The 22192-nt window shown below is 42.7% G+C and overlaps 1 protein-coding gene across 3 annotated transcripts in view; it reads right to left on the bottom strand.

Annotated features, from left to right (window-relative positions):
* SHTN1 (shootin 1) overlaps positions 1-20124 on the bottom strand; it is a 93655-nt gene extending 73531 nt beyond the window's left edge. Inside the window, exons 1-2 of one of the 3 annotated variants that reach the window (XM_037904933.2) lie at positions 19903-20124; positions 6470-6522 (exon numbers count right to left, since the gene is read on the bottom strand). In XM_037904933.2, coding sequence (XP_037760861.1) covers positions 6470-6522; positions 19903-19960 — 111 coding nt within the window. In that variant the 5' untranslated portion in view covers positions 19961-20124. The remainder of the gene's footprint in view (positions 1-6469; positions 6523-19902) is intronic. The other 2 variants (XM_043551620.1, XM_043551619.1) reach the window with 2 other exon arrangements.
* Between the last annotated feature and the right edge of the window lie 2068 nt (positions 20125-22192).

Below are 22192 nucleotides of genomic sequence, written 5' to 3'. Positions count from 1 at the left end.
CAAATCTCTTCATAAAACATTTTGTTAAGATAATGTAACAACAAGGAAAGTTAATGACCCAGTCCTCCAGACCTTTACTCACATGGGTTGTCTTTGCACAAGCAGTCCCCACTGAAGCCTCTTTAGGACTACTCACATGAATAAGGATTAATTACATGACTAAGGCAAACACTTATGCACATGAGTAGTCCCACTGAAGGCAACGTGATTACTCACATGCCCAGTTACTCATATGTGTTTGCGGGATGAGGGCCTACAGGCTTGGCTCCTAACTTTCCAAACAATTTCCATTCTAAGTCATCATTTTCTCACACGATTTCATTTGCTGCTGCTATGCCTCACGGCAAAGACAGGGGGTTTTGACATTGATTTCAGTGAGGGCAGCAGCGAGCACACTGACTTCAACCATGCAATCAGATCTACACAGGTAGACCCTCCACCCCGATCCCACCCCTACTCAAAGTCCATTGAACTTACTATGAAGATTAGTCCATCCCATTTCTTAATATGAGGAAAAAAAACAAAACTGTCTTCTTTTACTTCTACAAAAGTAGAAATAAAAGTTGCAAACAAACATTGAAATCTCAGAAAACAACATTTTCAGCTCAAGAAACAATTAATATTGATAAGTGATAACAATGCAGTTACTTATCACAATTTAAACAAACCAATCAACCTTGCATTTAAAAGAAGAAAATGAATAGTTAAGGACATCAAATCTAGAACTGCCAGTTGCTCCCAAAACTACTATTCTTTCTCCAGTGTTAGCAAAATATGAAACACAATGACACTGTTGAAAGAGAAACTTTAAAAGTATATACTTTGTTTTCATCAATAATCACATTGATCGGCATCAGATGCAAGAACACATGTACATAGCATTACCATTCATTTGAAAAAAGTGTGTTGTTGATTTTAAATACATATAAAACAAACATTCTTGTGAAACAGTAATTGTAAGTACTTTACCAAACCTTCTGCTGTCAGTATTAACTAACAATTCCCATTTAGCACTAGCCCTTAAAAGAGAAATGTTTAGATATCAAAATCAAAAATGGGTACGTAAGAAATCACCAACATCCATGGGTCAGAGTTAAGGCTTCTTTGCTGTGATAAAATATGAATTTAAGACAGATGTGTTTATGATGTCAGTAGTGTAATATTTATATAGTGTCCTTACTTGGGTTTTTTATGAAGTACTACAGCTGATTATTATTATGTTATTATTACATAATTGTCATTTAACAACTCAATCTGAATTTCTTAGCAAGAAAACAGAAATCTGTTGATATTTTAAGAACTAGATCCTTTTAGTTCAGTTTATTGAATTAGTTTTATATTAATTTCTCTCCAGGACCTGATCCTTCAAGAGTGGTACACGTAAGGATCATACTCGAGAGACTTGGCAACTGGCTAAATCTAAAGTTTAGATTTCTGCCTTCTGGTTATTCAAGTTACTAAGCAATTCTTCAGTGGCAATTAGCAGATCCTCTAGCTGCCTGCAAGTCTCAAGCTGCGGAATCTCAAAGCCCTTCTGTTCTTCTGAAATTTCAGTACTCCTAGCTGGTAGCCATGGAATCTGCCAGCTAGCATTCCCTTTTTAAAGAAAAGATAATTTCTGATATAGCTGACTTCTTACAAGAGGAAATACGTGAATACTGAAGATATCCATGCAGTATAGTATTGGACATGTTAGGAGAGGGATGGAAGACTTCAAAATTGACCAGCATCTTGGGTCAGCATAGCACAAAACCTGTCATTGCCTATTCTACACTCTGATCCTGCAATGTGATGCGTTTAAGTGGTTGCCTGCACCTGCGTCAAGCTCCACTGACTTAAATGAGACTCTGCATGGATACATGAGCCCACCAGGCAAACCACACTGGAAGTCTGGAGCACTAGGGTGAAATCTGAGCCGCGTTGATGTCAATGGGAATTTTGCATCGATTTGAATGAAGCCAGAATTTCACCCCTAGATCCTTGCAACTGGCTCAGTTATCCAGCTGTGAGTCTGATCCTGCACTCACTGACATCAATGGCAAAGCTCCCATTAACTGCAATGGTGCAAGATCAGGCCCTAGGAGAGAAAAGTCGACTTATTTTTCACTTAAAACAAGAGAGCAGACTTTCTGAGCCAAGTATTAGATAGAACGGCTTACTACATTTTAATCCATCTAAATAATCACGGGATATTATTTATCCTAGATGTCTGGATGCATCAAAGTTTACATAGTCACCACACAGTGAATTAAGCCACTTCCACTGCTTAGCCAAAAATTCCTTTTTTCTTGACATGGTTATTTTATGAAGGACTTTGAAATGTTACAATTTTAGTGAAAATATCAAATTAAAAATTAAGTATTGTCCAAGAAGGAATCACATGGCATTTGTCACGTTCAACGTAAAGAGAAAGAGACATGCCATCAATATAGGGATCCATCTTCTTTGTTTCTAGACAGACAGTTGCTAATAGGAGATTCATTTTCAAACAGCCAAGTAATTACTTTCCTTTTCCCACTGCAGTACCATGTGCCATTTGGTCTCAAAGAAACTGCATATATACAGCAAACACAATGAAAACATACAGTTTCCCCTTTTAAAAAAATTTTTTTTACTGAAATTTAAAGTACTCCAAATTAACAATCCCTACTCAGTGAAAGCCACACAAGGAAAGGGAAATTAACGATGCCAAACAGTATCAAAGATACTGTATTACATACACTGTTTCTTGAAAGGTATCTGTCTCAGTCCCTTTTCTGCTGGCAGGGTGACAAAACACTGCCCATGCTGATGCACAAAAGTAGTTCCTGTATGATTATCTATAGCAAGTATTCATAAATATGTATTCGTTCCCTGACTTTGAATGCTTCAGAGCTGCATATTAAGTATCTAAGGGGAGAGAGGGAGCTCAGTTGACTGTTAAGTTACCTTGACATCTTTAGTCCTAGTTTGTTTTTGTTTTTTAAATAAAAAGGTGACCTATAAAGGAAAATAATTGGGGCTGTGCCTTTTTTACTCCATTAAGATGTGTAAACCAGGCTGGAAAGGAATTTTTTTGAGGAAGAAGGGGGGACGGATTATTTGATTTTACCTTAAAATATTAGGAATGTCAGTCTTATTTTGCTGGATAACTCACTGGAGATCTCAATGTTGATTGTGTACTTTCTCACACCTTAAGATGGGAGAGGGGGAATTTTTGACTCAGATATCTTTCCTTCTACTACTTGCTTGAGTTTTAAAATGTTAGCCAAAAAGTGTTTTAAAATGCCCGATTTAAAACCACTTCCTCTCTCAAACAGGTTTTCCCTGGTGTCTCTGACATCATGCTCTAGTTCTTCATAGAATCTTCCAGGGGAAAACAGGATAGACTAGACCTTAATTTCTAATATATAACCAGGCAGGAAAAAACCTTAACACAAAACAAAAGCCTTTCAGGCCTTCTTTCTACATTAAAGATGTACAAAGGGCACAGATCTAGTTTTCAGGTTTTCTTTTCAGGTTACTTTTGACCCTAGCTGTTTGTTGCGTGATGAACTCTGCTTGAATTTCTAATATATACTAAATTCTTTTCCAAGAAAGAAAAATATCTGGCATGGCATCTTCCACATTCACAGAAGAATGCACATCTTCATTTTGGGAAAATGGCCAATAAACTGCGGTAGAAGCACATACACTACTACCTAGCTTTTATATAGTGCTTTCCACACGTAGGTCTCAAAGCGAAGCAGTTATCTGTCATTATCTCCATTCTACAAATGGGCAGAGATGCAGAGGGGTGAAGCAACTTTCTCAAGGTCACAGTGAGAGAATGGCACAACAAAGAACAGCAATGAGAACTCCTGACTTCAAGTTCTATGCCCGGTCAACCGGACCAGTGGTTCTCAACCAGAGGTCTGGGGCCCCTTGGGGGGGCAGCGAGCAGGTTCCAGGGGGTCCAGCAATCAGGGCTAGCATTAGACTCGCTGTGACCCAGGGCAGAAAGCCAAAGCCGCACTGCATGGGGCTGAAGCCCGGGGCCCTGAGTCAAGCCACCTGGAGCTGAAGCTGAAGCCTGAGCAATGTAGTTTTGCAGGGGTCCCTGTGGTGTGGGGCCCCAGGCAACTGCCCTGCTTGCTACCCCCTAATGCCAGCCCTGGCTTTTATATGCAGAAAACCAGTTGTTGTGGTACAGGTAGGTTGTGCAGTTTTTATAGCATGTGGGGGGGGGGGGGGGTCGGAGGCTCAGAAAGAAAAAGGTTGAGAACTCTTGCACTGGACCGTGCTTTCTCCCATTCACACTAAGGGCTTGATGCGGCAAAGTCCGGAGCATTTTGACCTGTCTCCTGCAAAAAACACAGGCACATACATAACTTTAAGCAAATAAGCAGTCCCGTTAAAATAAAGTTAAATGTGTTTAGGTGTTTTGCAGAATCAGGACCACAATGCTCAGCACTAGCGCTAAGCAAAAAAAATCATCAAAAACCAGACTAATTTTTAATTTGGGGGGAAATTCTGAACAATTATATTTATTTATTTGAAAAAAAAACAAAAAACCATTTTGTTGGGGGGAAGGGAAGGAGGAAAGCTTTGACAAAAAATGTTGATCAGTCGTGCTGGAAGCTCTCTGAAGACAGATATGACCAGTTCTCCTAGACTGCAGGATGAATCACTATGATACCAGGGTTGGGAGGGTTTGGTGTGGGAGAGGTATGCTGGGAGCAAAAGAAGGAACCGGATGGAAAAATTAGAAAAACTTTAGCCAGGGAAGAGAGATGGATTTTGTCGGGGGGGGGGAGGGCAGGCAAGAGAGGGAGAAGAGAAATGCGTTCAGCACAACAGAAGGCAAAAGAGAGTCAAATAGCTACAGACATCGCTGAATTTTAGTGGGGAAAACCAGTTTTGAGTTTCCTTTACTAGTCTATCCATTAACATTTTGCACCATATTTGCAACCTGGTTGCAACGTATTTCATAGAATGAGATCTGGAGTGTCCATATAACAACTTTCTTCCAAGAAGTAAAAACTATCCCATGTGCATTAACTGCCAAACACTCATAAAGAAGAGGGAGAACTTTCACTGTTTGCCCACACTCCCTCCCTCACCCCCAGCTACTTTCCACACTTTCTTTTACTGCAGATATCCACAATAAAACTACTTCCTCATTTACATGGTGCATTTACTGAATGGCAAAACCACCACCACACTCCACCTCATTTTAACGAATCAGGTTCCCCCCACTCCGCAGTCAGCTGTTCATCCACAGCGTAGTCCAGGTTCACGATTTCCCACCGCTTGGACAGTCTCAGGCACCTCTGAAAAAGCCTTGGGCACATGCCCCTCCTCCTCAGCCAGCCCAGACTGAGCTGGGCTGCCTCCTTTTATCTGTCCCTTCCACCTGGAGCATGCGCAGCAGGGGTAAGGGGTCGTGGTCTCCAGGCCCCACAGTGATTAGTCAGGCCCCATTACCCAGTGCGGGATTGGTCTACACAGACCAGGTACTGAGTCTCCCAGTCTGGATCGACTCACTTTGGGTAGTGGGGCTTGCCCTAAAACTCTAAAAATAGCTGCAGCTTGGGCTGGAGCTCAGGTTCTGAAGTCTAGGGAGGATGAGCTTCAGAGCCTGAGCAGCAAACTTGATGCACTCCCAGAGTCACTGGCTGAGATTTCGAAACTGACTCAGGGATTTAGCAACTAACAATTTCCACTGAAAGGCCGCAGAACCCTCAACTGATTTCAGTGGAAGTAGCCTGGCTAAATCCTTGAGTTACTTTGGGGATTTCCAATGATTCTGAGACCTCCATTACTTTACTTCTTACTTTAAGAAGTCCAATCCTGCAGTTCTGACTTGTCCATATGAAGTCCAGGGGAGTTTCACCTTCATCAAGGCTATAGGCTCAGGTTCATCTATAATCCTTAATTCTATTAAAATGAATTAAAAATCTGGAGAGGAGACTGATTTCAAATGCTTCTTTTTTTAAAAAAAGATTGCATTCCTACATTCACAAGATATTTTTAGATTTAAAAAAATAAATATGCATTTCATAAAATGGTTCTGACAAATGAGATTCAGACCTGGGGGAAGCAAGTCTTACTGAGATACTTTTGAATGATTCACTTGGTCCACATTCATATTTGAACCACTTTTCCACTGGGTGCTGCTGCACCCAAAGTTAAAAGCATACATAATTTTCTAATGTAGACTAGGCTTGGCTGTGTGATTGTTGAGATATAAATTTACAATTCAGGTATTGGAGGCATAAGGCCAAGAAGGATCTTGCCACATCCTTGAGGCACGTGTTTGTCTCACAACCATCATACACATTGCTGTAAGTTATTCTTCACCTCTTAGCATACAGTTAGCCTTCAGCTGCTACAAGAGACAACAAAATTTCCCTCGATATATTTGGACTCAGCTGAAGTCAGTAGACAAACAAAGACTTCCAATATCTAGTACATTAGGTGTTAAGGAAACATATTGCAGAGTACAAACCTCCTCTTTCTTTTTGTTGTTTGCTGCTCTAAGATCTTCATATTCACCGACAGCTATAAAAAAAGAATTAAAAACATATCTTAGTAGTACACTCATGGCCTGATTCCATAGCTGCTCCATGCACAGAATTCCCATTGACTTTCATATTCATTCATTTTAAAGCTATCATGGTTATCTAATCTGACCTCCTATGTTACACAAGCCAGGGAACTTTACGTAATAACTCCTGCCTTAAACCCAATAATGTGTGGTTGAACTAGAGCATTTCTTTAGACTTCAGGAACCTATGGAGTGTCTGCAGAAGAAGATGGGTCCTAAAAATCAACAAACTTCGTCAACCAACAGTTAGAAAGAATCAGTGACAGGGATTCACGTTTTTAAATCCAAATTAGAACAGATTAGGGATTAGATATTGTTTTAGTGCTGGTGTCTCATGAATCATCCTATCTAAAATACTTCTATGGCTCCCAGTACTGTAATCTCAGAGTACGTCACAACCTTTAATGTGTTTATCTTCACAACACCTCTGTGAGGTAGGGAAGTTCTATTAGCCACATTTCACAGATGGGGAATGGAGTCACAGAGAGCCTAACTTCCACTGATTTAAATTGGGAGTTGGACACGAATACCTTTAAAAATCTGACCCTTGGTGACTTGCCCAGGGACACCCAGGAAGTCAGTGGAGAAGGGGGTCCTGGAACCTGGTCTTCAGTGTCTCAAGACAGAGCCCAAACCCCTGGACCATCCTTCCATCCCAATCATAAATGTAGTATATTACCTGAGAACTAGGAATTCCAGCTTCCATTTTATTGTAAAAGGACTTTGATTTATACATATATTTATAAACGACATTTGTTTCCTCAACCTGCTGTGCACACAACTTTGCTGAATAGTTGCTTAAGCTCAATGCAATGACCTCTGTCTTCTTTGACCTATTCCCACCCCCACAGGTTTGTCGTCCCTTCATTGTGTCATATGTGACATTACATATTTTGGTCTTCAGGACAGGGACCATGTGCAATCTGTCTGTCTTCTGAGGTACTGTGGACATCTTGTGGAAATAAATTAAAGAATACAAAAAGAAATATGGTGCAACTCTCCAGAGGGATGCATCATTAAACACAGCAACCAGAGTATCTGAATATTGTAGCCATTGTTCCTACCTTACCCACTTAACCACTCACTATCTGTCACTATCTTTTTCTTTTGTCTTCACAAAGAAGTGGCACTGGTTTAATTTAAGCAAGGTGATACTTTTAAACTGATATAGTTAATCTGGGGCAAAAGGCTGTGTTATCATTTATTTTTGTTTAAACCAGACTTATTTCAGTTTGCCTAAGTCAATTAGGAATGGTTTTTAAAACAAAATAAGAGTGTCCACACCACTTTTTGCACCAGTTTAACTAAACTGGTTTAAAAACCAATTTAAGTTAAACTGATGCAACTCTCTCTTGTAAACGAAGCCCAAGATGGTAAACTTGTTGGCGATCTGCAAGAGTGTTTTTCTATCTAAGGTACTTATATATGCCCTCTGCCCCCATTACTGTCTTATCTAAGCACTTTATAAGGATAGATACATTAAAAAAAATTGCAATGTTCCAGTGAGGTAGAGAAGTGCTATTATCCCCATTTTACAGATGGGTAACTGAGGCACAGAGACTTGCCCAAGGTCACACAGGAAATCTGTGCCAGAGCAGGGAACTGAACCCAGGTCTCTCAAGTTCTAGGCCAGTGCCCTAACGACTGGACCATCTTGCCTCTGTGTGTCTGCAGATTAGCTAACTGGCCATGTCAACTGCAAAAGGTAATTCAAGGATGCTGCGCTCCTTAAAAGTAGCTTAGGCTATGTCTACACTGCAGGCAGGAGGTGCCACTGCAGCATATGTGCATATACCCAAGCTAGCATTGTGTTAGCTAACCCATTAAAAACTAGTAGCCACAATAGCTCAGGCAGCTACATGGGCTAACCACCCAAGTACAATCCTGCGCAGATTACGTACTCTGACAACTAGCCTGTGCCACTGTGGCTACACTGCTATTTTTAGCAAGCTAGCTCGCCCAAAGCTAGTTCAGGTATGCGTACACGTGCTACAATCACACGTGCCAACTGCAATGTAGACACGCTCTTTGTTAGCCATTTACAAGAGAGCGTGTTGCGAAAACGAATACTCTGGGCTACCAGAACAATGAATCTACCTCTATTTCCTAACAGAGGTTCTCCCCCCTCCCAACCTTTGCTTGGCTACAAACTGTGGCAACCCCAGAACCACAGTGTCTGTACAGAGCCACCCAGGACTTTCAAAGAGAAAAGCACAACAAAACCACTGAAAATGTGACCACAAACCACATGCAAACTCACCAGATATCTGCAGATCTGAGAGATAAGGAAACTATATGGAAAAAATATACACACAGAGATAACAGAGCAATAAAATTAAGTTCTCTCTTAGGGAATTAAAAAATGAATTGCCACTAGCTAATATTCTATTTATAAGAAATTTCTGGGTTTGCTTTATGACCATGAAAGAAGACGTTTGTAATCTCAACAGACCCCAGCCAAAGATGTGAAAATAGAGGTTCTTGTTGTCTTGGTAGGTATAGCTCCTTGGAAGATGCTAACAGTTTCTAGGTATATTTAAGGATAATGCAAACTTGGTATGTAGGACTTAAAATGACTGGATCAACAAACAAGTTTTAAGCCTGGAATTCCTACTGCATTCCATCCTACTGTTTAGTTAGCCCCATACACAAATCAGTCAATCAAGGCCTGTCAGGCCATGATCTTTTATTGTCATTAAGAAGTTGCCCCCTTTTCCCCGTTTTAATGCTCCTGACATGGACTCAGAAGAACCTCGTTTCATATTGAGACCTCTGCTAACATTATATGGATGACAGCTTCCAGAGGACACATGTAGACCCCTTTTACGGAATCTTTAGGTGAAGCGTTCTTAATAAATCTCTTCCCGAAGATAGCTCACAAAAGTTTTAAAAAGTGGATCTATGCTGTGAATCAAATTCTTGGTTAGAGTGGAACAAGGGTGGCACTTAAAAGGTATCCGATGAAAGATGCAACAACCTTTTTCTAGTGGAGCCTTTATGCAGGTTTTTGGTTTTTAAGCATCAAGTCCATACTGTATGCACTTGGATACCAAACAAAGTTCAGTGGCATCCCTAACTCAAGTTAGCCAGGATCAGATGTCTACAAGATTCACTTAACTCTAAAATTCCACGTGTGACTGACAATCATCTTCTTATAATTCAACAATGTACTGGGTAAACTCATGACAATTAATAATAGTACCATACACTTATGTAGCACTTTGTTTAAAGTCCTATACCAATATTAATTACAGGCAGGCAGAGAATATATTATAGATGGAGAACAGAAACAGGATGGTGAAGTGATTTGCCCAAACCCTCACAGTCAGTCAGTGGCAGAGCCAGGATTTTATTCTAGTCTACTAAGGTTCTTCTACTATATCCATCATTGTGGTACCTGAGCCCTTCAAGAGTTCCTGGCTCTCGGCCCTGTGCTATTTCATACTGATTATGTGAATGTGAATTAGTGTATAGTAGAACTTCACTAATCTGCACAAAGAAAATGGTGCTCTCTTCCCAGTACAGCATCACATTATCACAACCATGGTCAGAAGAGGGAGAAAGTGGCGATGCTCTTCCCAAACTACTCCCATAAAATTCTGGAATAGCTGCATGAAAGACTCAACAGTGTAACATCTTATCACTGTACACTGTCTATATTGTAAACATTAACCTTCAGAATAACCACCTCACATATAGTTTTTATGTATAATAGGGATATATCACACTTTTCATAGTTACTGTCATTCTGATATCAGTTATACTAATGTAAATAAGGATTAACTATTGAAGTCAATGGACTTAAATTAGTGTAAAAATCAGTGAGATCAGAATGATACCTACTGTTCCTGACTAGCTGTTTGCAGACTCAGGAAAACATGACTGCTTTGGTTCAAGTCTGCAAAAATACCATGGGGCCACCAGAAGAGTGCTGATATGCTGGCCCACCACCACCCTGCTGAAAATATTACTCTTATTTAAAATATTCAAGCCACAAATTATCAAAATGATTGAACAAAATACATTCCGTGTCTACACATTGATACCATGTTCACTTGGTCCCAAAATTCAATTGTCCCCCCGGAAACGGGTATTAGCGAGGTTCTGCTAGGCTGAACTGTAGCATACAACTAAAGCAAAAAAGACGAAAACATAAATGTAGTGGTCGCTGTTTTACTGATAATGAGGTTAAAGATACATTTCCCCTGGAACTGAGTGTGCTAGAAGCAGATCATTATTTGATATTAATTTATTACACAAATGCTAAAAGTGGATTTATTACTGGAACAATGTCATACAAGCAGAAGTATGCGATGATGAATTTGCTTTACAGTGAACATTAGACAGACACACCTATGCTTATTATATAAAAAGTGCTCTAGTAGTGCTCTCTCTATCACCCTTTTTTGCAGTTGCATATGACTTTTTGAAACGTTCACCTTTTGGGCCAAAAATGTTCATGCTTAATCTCAGTCGACAGGTGTAATATTTTCTGTTTGAGCAAACGCCATTCAGCTGATTTTGAATAGATGAAAAATCTCCATTTTAATGTTAAGACTCTTTTCTCCCTCCCCAACTCTCAGACAGTTTGCAGTTTTCTGGGTTAAAAAAAGTCTTTATTGACAACTAGGTGTGTTTAGGGGTTGGGGGGGGATTGCTTACAAATTCACTCGTATGTGTGGGTGGTAATAACTTGTGCAAGTACCGTTTACCATCATAGCCAATGTCACTATGGACTGAAGGTTCCCTTAGTCAAGTCAGATCCTCAGCTGGTGTAAATCAGCATGGTTCCATTGACTTCAGAGGAGCTACACAGAATTACCTCAAGTAAGGATCAGCCCACATGATCTGACATGCTCTTAATTCTCCAGCAGGAGGGAGCCTCTCTCTAATTTATAAAGCCTCTAGCACATCTGAATGCTCAGAAGACAGAAAATGCAATAGTATTTGTATTGTATACAAAATTGTAGTACCTTTAATTCTGTCCGCTTTTAAATATGCATAATGATGGAGCCTTTAATTACCTAATACCTCAAAAATATTATCCTATTTTTTGTTGCCATCTTTAGATGCACTAATGCAAGTTACTCCACGAATGCCAGACAGACACCATATAAAACATACACAGTAAAATGTACTCAGACGATATGAAATTATAATAAAGGAAAGCATTATGTGTTGACAAACGCAAACACGTACAACCCTAATTCTAAGTGGTCAGTCCTGTAAGGGGCTGGTCACCCAACAGGGTCAATAGGAATCTTGAGGGCTGGCCCTTGCAGGAGTGAAACCTATGTCACTATTAATGGTGTTTCATTCATTTAACGTTACTCTAAAATATTTTATTAGCAACACATATATTATGTCAGCTTACGGAAAAATTCAGTTTCCAGCTTACTTGATTGTGAAGTTTTAAATATACTGAGAGCTTATAAATTAACAGGGTACAAATATTGTATACAACAAATTCTTGTGTGAAATAAAAGAAAAACATTCTACAATATTTTAAACGTCAGTGAAAGTAATATTTGATCTTTAAGAATGTTTGAGGATGTATCACATGAAAAACAAGCCAGCTAAACTTATACACAGACACAGTAAAACAGGAATTACAAGCCATATAAACTGTTAATGCAACTTATAGTATTCCTCTGAGAGACAGCTTGCAAGACATACCATTCAACAATTGTTAGTGTCAGTCTCCAAAGAAAACAAATATCCTAGTTAAGTGTACTGTGCATGCATGATCATAAATCAGAAAAGAAGTTATATAGGCAGTCTAAGCCAATGAGGCTCTTCTAGTATGGTAAGTATACAATAAAATATGATATTACATACAAAAAACAACATTGAAAATGTTAAGGTTGCTAAGAGGCACAGGATGGCCTATTTAAGGATTCATCAGCAACCTTTATTCTGGCATTTCCTTACTTCTGAGTGCTAGACTTTGCAACCTTATATTCCTTCAATGTATTTTTGGTATGTAATTTTCTAGATTTAAAAAAAAACAAAGCAAACAAACAGAAATTCTACCATGTGAAACCATATGGATTCCCACACGGTTCATCAGCAGAGTTAGAATCTTTAGGTTCGCACCACAGACCTCTGCCACTTGAACTAACAGAGTAACTGACAGCAATAGTAGGCCGTCACCTTCTGTGTAGGCCAGCACTGGAAGAGGGATGAGACACTTTGCCAGTGGGTTTTTACAGCTATTTGCTGACAGAAATGGAATACAGAGCCTCTGGAATCCTGGGTTCTATTCCAGGTTCTGAGAGGAGCGTGCTCAAGCGGTTACAGACCCTTCTGCACATTCCCCTCTAAGCCTGCCCCCAGCCTGTCCTCATCCAAATCTCCACTCCCCACTCTTGACTACACATGCCAGTCCCAGCCTCCAACCTTACCATTTCCAGTCTTTCCCCTCGCCTCCCTGCTTGGGCCTGTCTTAGGGTTGCCAGGTGTCGGGTTTTCTAGCAGAACACCAGGTCGAAAAAGGACCCTGGTGGTTCCAGTCAGCACCACTGATCGGGCCGTTAAAAGTCCAGTTGGTCCGGGGCTGGCTGGCTCTCTACCTGGCTCTGCACGGCTCCTCAGAATCAGCAACATGTCCCTTGGCTCCTAGGCATAGGGATGGCCACAGGGTCTCCGTGCGCTGCCCCCACTCCAACCACCAGCTTCGCAGATCCCACTGGCCGGGAACCGTGGCCAATGGGAGCTGCAGGGGCGGCGCCTGTAGGCAGAGGCGGTGCACCTAGGAGCGAGAGGGAGATGTCACTGCTTCCGAGGAGCTACCCAAGGTAAGCACCGCCCCGAGCCCACACCCCGCCCTGTGCCCCAGCCCTGAGCCCCCTCCCGCAACCAAACTCCCTCCCAGAGCCCACACCCCCTCCCGCGTCCCAACCCTCTGCCCCAGCTCAGAACCCACTTCCGCATTCCACACCTCTCAGCCCCAGGCTAGAGCCCGCTCCTGCACCCCAAGCCCTTCATCCCCGGCCCCACCCCAAAGCCCGCACCCCCAGATGGAGACATAGCCCCTCTCCCTGCACCGCAACCCAGATCCCCCCCCCCCCCCCCCGCACCATGAACCCCTCATTTCTGGCCCCACCACAGAGCCCGCACCCTCAGCCCAGAGCCTGTACCCCCTCCCATACTCCAACCCACTGCCTCAGCCTGGAGCCCCCTCCCACACCCTGAACCCCTTGACCCCACACCCCAGGCTCTTCCTACACCCTAAACTCCTCATCCCTGGCCCCGACCCAAAGCCTGCACCCCCAGCCAGAGCCCTCACCTCCTCCCGCACCCCAACCTTCTGCCCCAGCCCAGTGAAAATGAGCGAGTGAGTAAGGTGGGGGAGAGTAAGCAACAGACCGAGGGGGGATGGAGTAAGCAAGGGCGGGGCCTCAGATGAGGGGTGGGGCAGGGGACGGGGCAAGGGTGTTCTGTTTTTTTGTTATTAGAAAGTTGGCAAGCCTCATTCTGACTTCAAATCAGACTGTTTCCTCCTTGCAGCCTGTCTGCTAGTACTGGAAGCAACGGAAGCACAGGAGACAAAGTATCCCTCAGTTCCTGTGCCTGGCACCACATCAGTCCCAGATGAATGGAAGGAGCAATTGTAGGAAGAGTTCTGCTCAGTCCCTGGCGCCCCAGGATGGAGAACACTCAGTACCAATGAAATCTTCAGTGACTCTACCTGTCAAATTCCAACAAGTCTCTATCGACCATGTGTGAACTGCAATTTTCAGAGTCTCATTAGTTGGCCAGATTCAGGGGGGTTTTCACACAGACAGCAAAAAAAGCACATCTCTATGGCTGCTACTCTGAAGCTTGATCTCTGAAACCAGACTCACTGTACCACCCTACCCTGCCAAATTTCAAGTCCTTGTTCCAAAGCATGGAGGCACTACAGCTTTAAAATGAAACTGTTTCGGGGGTGGTTGTTTTTTTAAATAGGAAAATCATATTTTTCCCTCACCTCATTTTGAGAAATGACTAAACAGTTTTTGTTGAAGTTTTCCAAAAATTCAGCCTAAGTCAGATACCTGGTATGGAAAATTAGGCTTTACAAAGCAATAAGCAACCCAAACCAGGGTCTTACAATGGAAAGTGTTGGGCAACATTAACAATAGGTGGCAGTACCTACACCAACTAAAATCACAAGCTAAAATGTTTGTGTGTCTAATGTTTCACATTTCCCTGCTTGCAAACATTCAAGTAACCTCAATGCTACATTCATGTACGTTTTTGTATTTTTATTTTAAAGAGGTTCAAATGACCTCCACAGAATATGGTTGAGTGTCCTTCCATGTCAAATCAACCAAGGACTCCATTTAATCAGAGTAACCGGGTTGAAATGGTCATTTAATCAGACTGTAAATAAAGCTGTCAAAGAAAGCAAAGCTCAGTCCATCATCTACTCCTCTAGATGAATATCTAATCTACACCAGAAAAGATTTGCAGCAGATCCAGCATATACTGGCAAGAGTGCTTTTGCCAGTATAGCTTACACTGGTTCTCTGAATGAAATAGGTTACACTGGGCAAAAGACCGAGTCTCACCAGTATAAATGTGTCCACACTAGTGCTTTTGCTAGTACAGAAATGATGTTTAAATAAACGGCATGCTTAACCAACTTTACTTAAGCAGTAAAAGTTTTATGTGCAGACCTGCCCTAAGGAGGTGATGGTGTTGTGCTTCCAGTTCCTGCAAGCCTGGAAAGCAAGAGATTAGGTCCAAGAATCAGACTGGGTCTGTCCCACAGCACATTTCTCAAACAATAGTACCCCACCATAGCAAAACAGAAGTGTAGCAAAGATAAGAACTGTTAATCGCTGTTAGGGCATCAAAGGAGGATAACAGAGGCTCTACTTTATGTTCCCTCTCCTCTTCCAAACTCCAGAGTCAGCACCTTAAAGTGTTTCAGGTAAGGGTGAGTAGGTGTGGACCCCATTGGAGATGTAGATAGCCCCCTGGATTCACACTTAGTACTGCCAGAAAAACAATGTTATGCTCCCCATGTGTGCTCTTGCGGGGTGGGTAGATTTGTGTAAGTGCACAGTGGGCAGCAATATAAGCAAAACTCCTGTAGCAGCCATACTTTTGCAGGGGAAAGGAGAAAAAGCAGCACAGAGAATACACTATAAAGATGCCAGTCATCCACAGGACTTGATCTCCCATTCTATACAGATCTCCAGGATCCATGGGGCTGGGAGGCCTCTGCCACAGCCCCCATAACCCAACCTCTGAGAGGAGATTTAATTGGGAGCTTCCATGCTGGTTTACCTTGTGGAGTTTGAGCAGCATTATGTTTGGAAAAATACCATTACCCACTCCTATACAAAGTGTCAGTAAGATTTCAAAACATTTATTCTAGTTACATGTTGCCTGCAGTTACTGAGTGTCCCTAAAGCCAATTTATCTCTATTATCTGAGGAAGGTCATAAATGTCTAAAATGGTTTCCCTTTTTCTTTTATCTGAAATATTAATGGGACAGTGTTAGATTAAAACTTTTTATATAAAGGAAGCAAGTTTAGTTACCTGTTTAACAATACATAGCTGATTACAAATAAAATAACTTCTAAAATATTATTTAGGTTATTCACCTTTGGCATTTCCCAGAACGTGGACATGTCAGTAGAACTTTACAGGCCCATGTCCTAGTAAAATGCTGCTATATGTAAACTACAAGGGAATAAATTTTACAAATATTTTCCATTGGAATATTTTTTCCTTTTAAAAAAATCCCAAACTCACATGAGCATGACAATATTTCTGTTATTCTTAGGTTTTGTAATAGCATCGGAAAACTCCCACATTTAAAATGAATGTATATAATTTATGATAAAATATTGCTCTTCATCTGCATGTGACAGTGTCCCATATCAAGAACAGATGTGGATCTAGGGCAGAACATACTTGAGCCATGATATCTTTTCCCCAACCTATTTCCTGGAGTGCCATAAGCTCCATTAGATAGTTAACAGTGTTATGGTTGTCTGGCTGGAGATCCCTAGACATCGGGGTGAAATCCTGGCCTTATTCCAACCGAGTTCAATAAGACCAGGATTTTCTCCAAAGTGCCTGTGAGGAATACTCCAAAATGCGTAGTCATTTCAGTGATTGTTGGTATTTTGGAACCAATGGTGCTGATGGACAGCAGTGAGGACTAGTTGTTTACAATAACTTTACCTGAATTTGTGTATTTGGTGTTGAACTACAGAAGTGTGTCCACTTGAGAATCATGAACGAACACTTATTGAACTTGTTCACAGGCCGGAATACAAGTTAGAGCAGCAGTGGATCCAGCAGTTGGGTTAGTTACTGGGAAATTAAAAAAAAAAAAAAAAAAAAAAAAAAACACACCCCTAAACCTATCTGAAGTCTTAGAGCTGACGCTCAAAAAAATTCAGCTGTACAGTGGAGGAGAGGAGGTAAATTTATACATCAGACTCATACACAATGTAAGCACCCATGCCAATCACCAGACCTACACCATTCCCACTCAAGAGAAGAGAAAATTGCATCATACTATTCTATCCAATATATCCATGCAAATTACTACCAGCTATAGTTAAAAATTTCCTTTTCAGAACAAAGCCATCTCATGATGTGCAGAGGACAGTTTAAGCACAGCTGAAGGAACTGTGATGTAGCGTACACAAATAAAATGCATCTCAAGTCATAAATCTGCTTCAAAAATTAAAGGTGGAGCTACAAAGCCTTTGTATCTGACTACTACAAAGCTGCAAACCCTTTGTATGTTAGGGTATGAGCTGCACTGATCAAGTAGATGCATAACTGAAATGCAAGCAGCTGATAAAGCCAATTCTTCCAGTTCATCTGGCTACTTATAGATTGAACCAAACATCATGGCACAATACGTGTGACAGATTGACAATAGCCTTTCATAACCTGAACAAAGCCTTATCGAATTAAGAAACCTTATTGAATTAGGGTTAATACTTTTGGGGTACACTGTATGAAAAACACAATTGAGTATGTCTTATTTTGGCATTGTATGCATCTTCTCTAGTAGGGAGGTGTATGCTAATGAACTTCTTCCATTAACAGCCCTTTGAAGCTATCCCCTTGGAGAGGTATCCATATACTTGTTCAAACTGGATTCTCCAGGGGCAAGAGACAAAGAAAGGTTTGTGTTTTTGTTTTGGTTTTTTTTTTTTAAAAAAAAAACCAACCTGCTTTTAAACTAGCTCAGGGCCTTCTTCCTGATTCAACAAAGGCACGGGATCTCTGGTCCACAGAGGACCCCAATCCTTATGGTAGGGTTGGGAGGACTGGGCCTACTGAGGTCCCATAAGCCTGGGTGCTTGTTCTAAACTGAAACTGTGGTGAACCTGCAATCATAATGCATCCCCTTGGAGGGGGATTTGAAGGACTGCTCCTACTAGAATCAATAGAGTTGGGGTGGACTCTGGTAAGCTCATTAGAATGCATGTAGTTTCTTTAGCTGTTTTTAATGTTTTCACTGTAATGCTTTTTTACTTTAAGAATAAAGTAGGCTTGCCTAGGAAGCACTGTGAGGCAGTTTAAACTGTAGCAATTACACCTATTAACCGTCTCTGAAGAGAAAGCAAGCAGGTGTCTTCAGGCAACCAGTCTGTGATGGGAATAACAGGGTGAAGGCAGGAACTATGAAGCCTGGAAATACCTGGGTCAGCAGGGAGAGACATGTGGGTCTCCATCTTGGAGGGCAATAGCCGGGGAGTTGGAAGTCTGAGAGTGAGTGCCCTTTTTGTATGACTATGGGGAAATTCTGGTGCAGTTGCCCTGAAGTGTGCCAATATGCATTCAAGAGACCTCAACATCTACAGAGCTGGAACACTGTATGCCTTTATGAAAAGCAGAAGAAAGCAACTAAAGCAGGGGTATCAAACTCATTTGGTAGCAAGGGCCAAATTCCATTTTCAATTTAACTTAGGACTCCATGCTACACTTAAGGCACAAGAAAACTCACACTGATGTCAGTGTGAGGTTTGCACCCAGATCAAGAGTGGATTATAATTCTTATGCAGCCAATGAACTTTGAGTTGTCATTATTTGTTCAGTACTTTAACACATCCAGCCTTGCTCAGGGGGACAAGTTACTTCAGAAATGGCAAGGAATGGCATATGGTTTTAGCTTCCCTTGGAAGATTGTTGGGTAGCTGGATTCTTACCTCATGAAAGAAATGATTATCATACACATTGTAAGGAGAGTGATCACTTTAGATAAAAAGAAAAGGAGTACTTGTGGCACCTTAGAGACTAACCAATTTATTTGAGCATGAGCTTTCGTGAGCTACAGCTCACTTCATCGGACGCTTACTGTGGAAACAGTATGCATCCGATGAAGTGAGCTGTAGCTCACGAAAGCTCATACAGTATGCATCCGATGAAGTGAGCTGTAGCTCACGAAAGCTCATGCTCAAATAAATTGGTTAGTCTCTAAGGTGCCACAAGTACTCCTTTTCTTTTTGCGAATACAGACTAACACGGCTGTTACTCTGAAACCTGTCATTTCTGCACAGAAACATTTTGCCTAATGAGCCTCCTTTTGGAAGATATGTCTGGAGTTCACTGGGGTCCATTTTAGGAAATTTATTTGGTCATTTGATATTGGGTTTATTGTACAGGATTATTTTGCACTTGCTGGGAGGAAGAAAGAGATAGGTTAACCTATGTACATCTTAAAATATTTCATTATCCCATCAACCCAAATCAGCCCACATCTATTATTCCAATGCCAACAGCTGACCTAACTGCAGCAATCAAGCAAAAACAGGTGGGTGCTGGAAGGTGATTTATATGCCCTGAAAAGGGAAGAGATTAACCATTAGAACTATACAAGCTTTCACGAGAGAGAATGGGGAACAAGAGAAAAATCTCAAATCGGGGGAGGTTGGAAGGAGAATCAAACAGGCCTCAAAGTTAGGCCCTCCGGTGACTACCCTGGTTGAAATCGCTGCCTTAGGGGGCCCTGTATTAGCTCCATGGTGGAGGCGTGAAGCTGATGCCCAAGGCGATTCGTTTGCAGCGTGCCTTTCTCCCCACCTTTCTTCTGAGGCTGAGTCACACATCAGTGAGCCAGGAGAGTCCCACACCCGCCTGGCCCGGCTTGCGCACAGCCCCGCCTGCTCCGCTTGTTTCATGCCGGAGCCCCGGCCGCAAGCGCGGGCGGGGGGTGGCCCGTTGCACGGGGGCTCAGCCGGTGCAATTGGTCTCTCGCCTGCCTGACCCTGCCACGGAGCCCGAGGCGGCGGCAGCCGCCGCAATGGCAGCAGCCGCTCCCTGAAACGCACCAGATCATCTCCCCGCCCGCCCGCCGCTGCCGCCTTACCTCGCGCTTTCAGACTGGTGAGACGCTCCAGCTGCTTCTCCTCCTCCGGCCCGCTCATGCCGCCGGCTGCGCCCGGAGCTGGCCCGGGGGCGCAAAGAGGCTGGGGCCGCGGCCGCCGGCAAGCAGGGGGCTCTGCTGCGCCCGCCCGCCCGCTCCGCACCTCACCCCGCCCCGCGCAGCCTCACCTGGGAGGGACCTGGGCGCGCCAGGCAGAGCCCCTGGGCGGTGGCGGCGGCGGCCCGGCCTCCCCCTGCACATGCTCAGAGCGCCGCCGCCGGCCTAGTGAGCATGTGCGAGGGGGCTGCACACGGACGGCGGCTGCCCTGCCAGGGTCCGAGCGGCAGGGGCAGGGCCGGGGGATGAGGCCCGAGACAAGGAGCACAGGGGGGAAATAAGGAGCCAGGACTGGAGGAGGAGGAGGAGGAGGGCGGGGGGTGGGGCAGCAACGGGGTGAGGGGAGGCTGCGGGGAGGATAAGCTCCTGCCACCCGTCAGAAATTGCACCTGTGCCGCTAGGTCTATATAATGAGACAGCCCCTGCCCCAGAGCGTTAATCCACATCGACCAGACGGGCAGAGGATGGGAGAAAGGAAGTATTATCCCCGTTTTACAGACGGGGAACTGAGGCACAGGGAAGTGAAGTGACTTGCACAAGGGTCTAAGGCAGAGGTAGGAACTGCATTCAGCTCCCCCAGGTCCATTGCTTTAAGCACAGAAGGTCCTGCCTTAGGACAGACTCAGAGCAGATTAGGGGTGCAGGAGGAAGACATGGCATGTTTGGGGGGGGGGCAGTGTAAAAGTAACATGTTGGGGCAGGTGAGAGATAGAGATTAGTTGAAGGCAGGAGCAATATAAAGCAATAGGCTTTAGCATTCTGATTTTTATTAAAGGAACAGAAACACACAAGTGTCATAAAGAATCTAAATGTACCCTTAATAATCATCCCCATTAATGTGATCAGTTGTTATGGGGCCAGATTGTGAACATCCCTGGTACAGGCATGGAGAGGTATTGTTAGAAACCCCACATCGCCCTAAGGCAGTTACCTCTCACAGTAGCAGATCCCAGGCTCCTGGGAAGCATGTGTTTGCTCTTAAGTATGTTTAGAAGAATTTGCTTTTTATTTTCTATAATTGACACATAGCACTGTTTATTTTTAATAATTTCCCCCTATTTTTAGCCATTTACATTTTCACAGTTGTGGGAAATTATGGGGTGGTTGGACAATTATTTAGTGACAGTAGGATGCTGAGATTCAAAAAGTTAAAGCTTTAGAACTAGGGCCCTAACAAATTCACGGCCATGAAAAATGCATCACAGACCATGAAATGTTGTCCGTCCCCCCTGTGAAATCTGTATAGTATAGGGTAAAAGCACACAAAAGTCCAAATTTCATGGGAGATCAGTGTTTCTCAAATTGGGGGTCCTGCCCAAAAGGGAGTTGTGGGGGGGTCACAAGGTTATTTTGGGGGGGTTACAGTATTGCTACTATTACTTCTGCGCTGCACTCAGAGCTGGGCAGTCAGAGAGCTGTGGCTATTGACTGGGTGCCCAGTTCTGAAGGCAGCATCCCGCCAGCAGCAGTGCAGAAGTAAGAGTAGCAGTACCGCAGCCCCCGCCCCCTTACAATAACCTTGTAACCTCCCGCCCCCAGTTCCTTTTTGGGTCAGGACCCCTACAATTACAACACGGTGACATTTCAGATTTAAATAGCTGAAATAATGAAATTCACAATTTTAAAAATCCTATGACTGTGAAACTGACCAAAATGGACCCTGAATTTGGTAGGGCCCTATTTATAACCATTAAAACAAACTTTTCACATCACGTCAAACTATACAAAGAAAATATCCTTAAATCAACAGATCACGCCTGTCTTTTTGAGCTTAGGCTCAGATAAATTTGTTAGTCTCTAAGGTGCCACAAGTACTGCTTTTCTTTTTGCCTGTCTTTACTATTCATTCATTGTGAGAAGCCTAATTCAAAAATCTAAATCATTGGATTTTGACGCCAATAAGTACTCAGAAAAGAAAAATATGCTGCCTAGATTTCAATTATTATTACTGGAAATATTTTTCCATGGGTTTGTGTGTGTGGTGAAATACACATTTACTGACATTTACCAATAAAAATCTAATCTTTCCACGCCTACTCTTATGCCAGAAAGGGGCAGGAAGGAAACTCTTTCCATGCCAGTCAGCAGTGTAGTTGTGTGTGTGCCATTCTGTGTACATTTAATGAGCTTATTTGCATATAACAAACTTCCATTTATCATCAACGCACCTTCCCCT

The sequence above is a fragment of the Chelonia mydas genome, chromosome 7, assembly GCF_015237465.2.
Source record: "Chelonia mydas isolate rCheMyd1 chromosome 7, rCheMyd1.pri.v2, whole genome shotgun sequence".
In the NCBI taxonomy this organism is placed as follows: Eukaryota; Metazoa; Chordata; order Testudines; family Cheloniidae; genus Chelonia; species Chelonia mydas.
The sequence above is the reverse complement of the archived record's forward strand: the minus strand, read 5'-3'. Positions and strand labels throughout refer to the sequence as shown.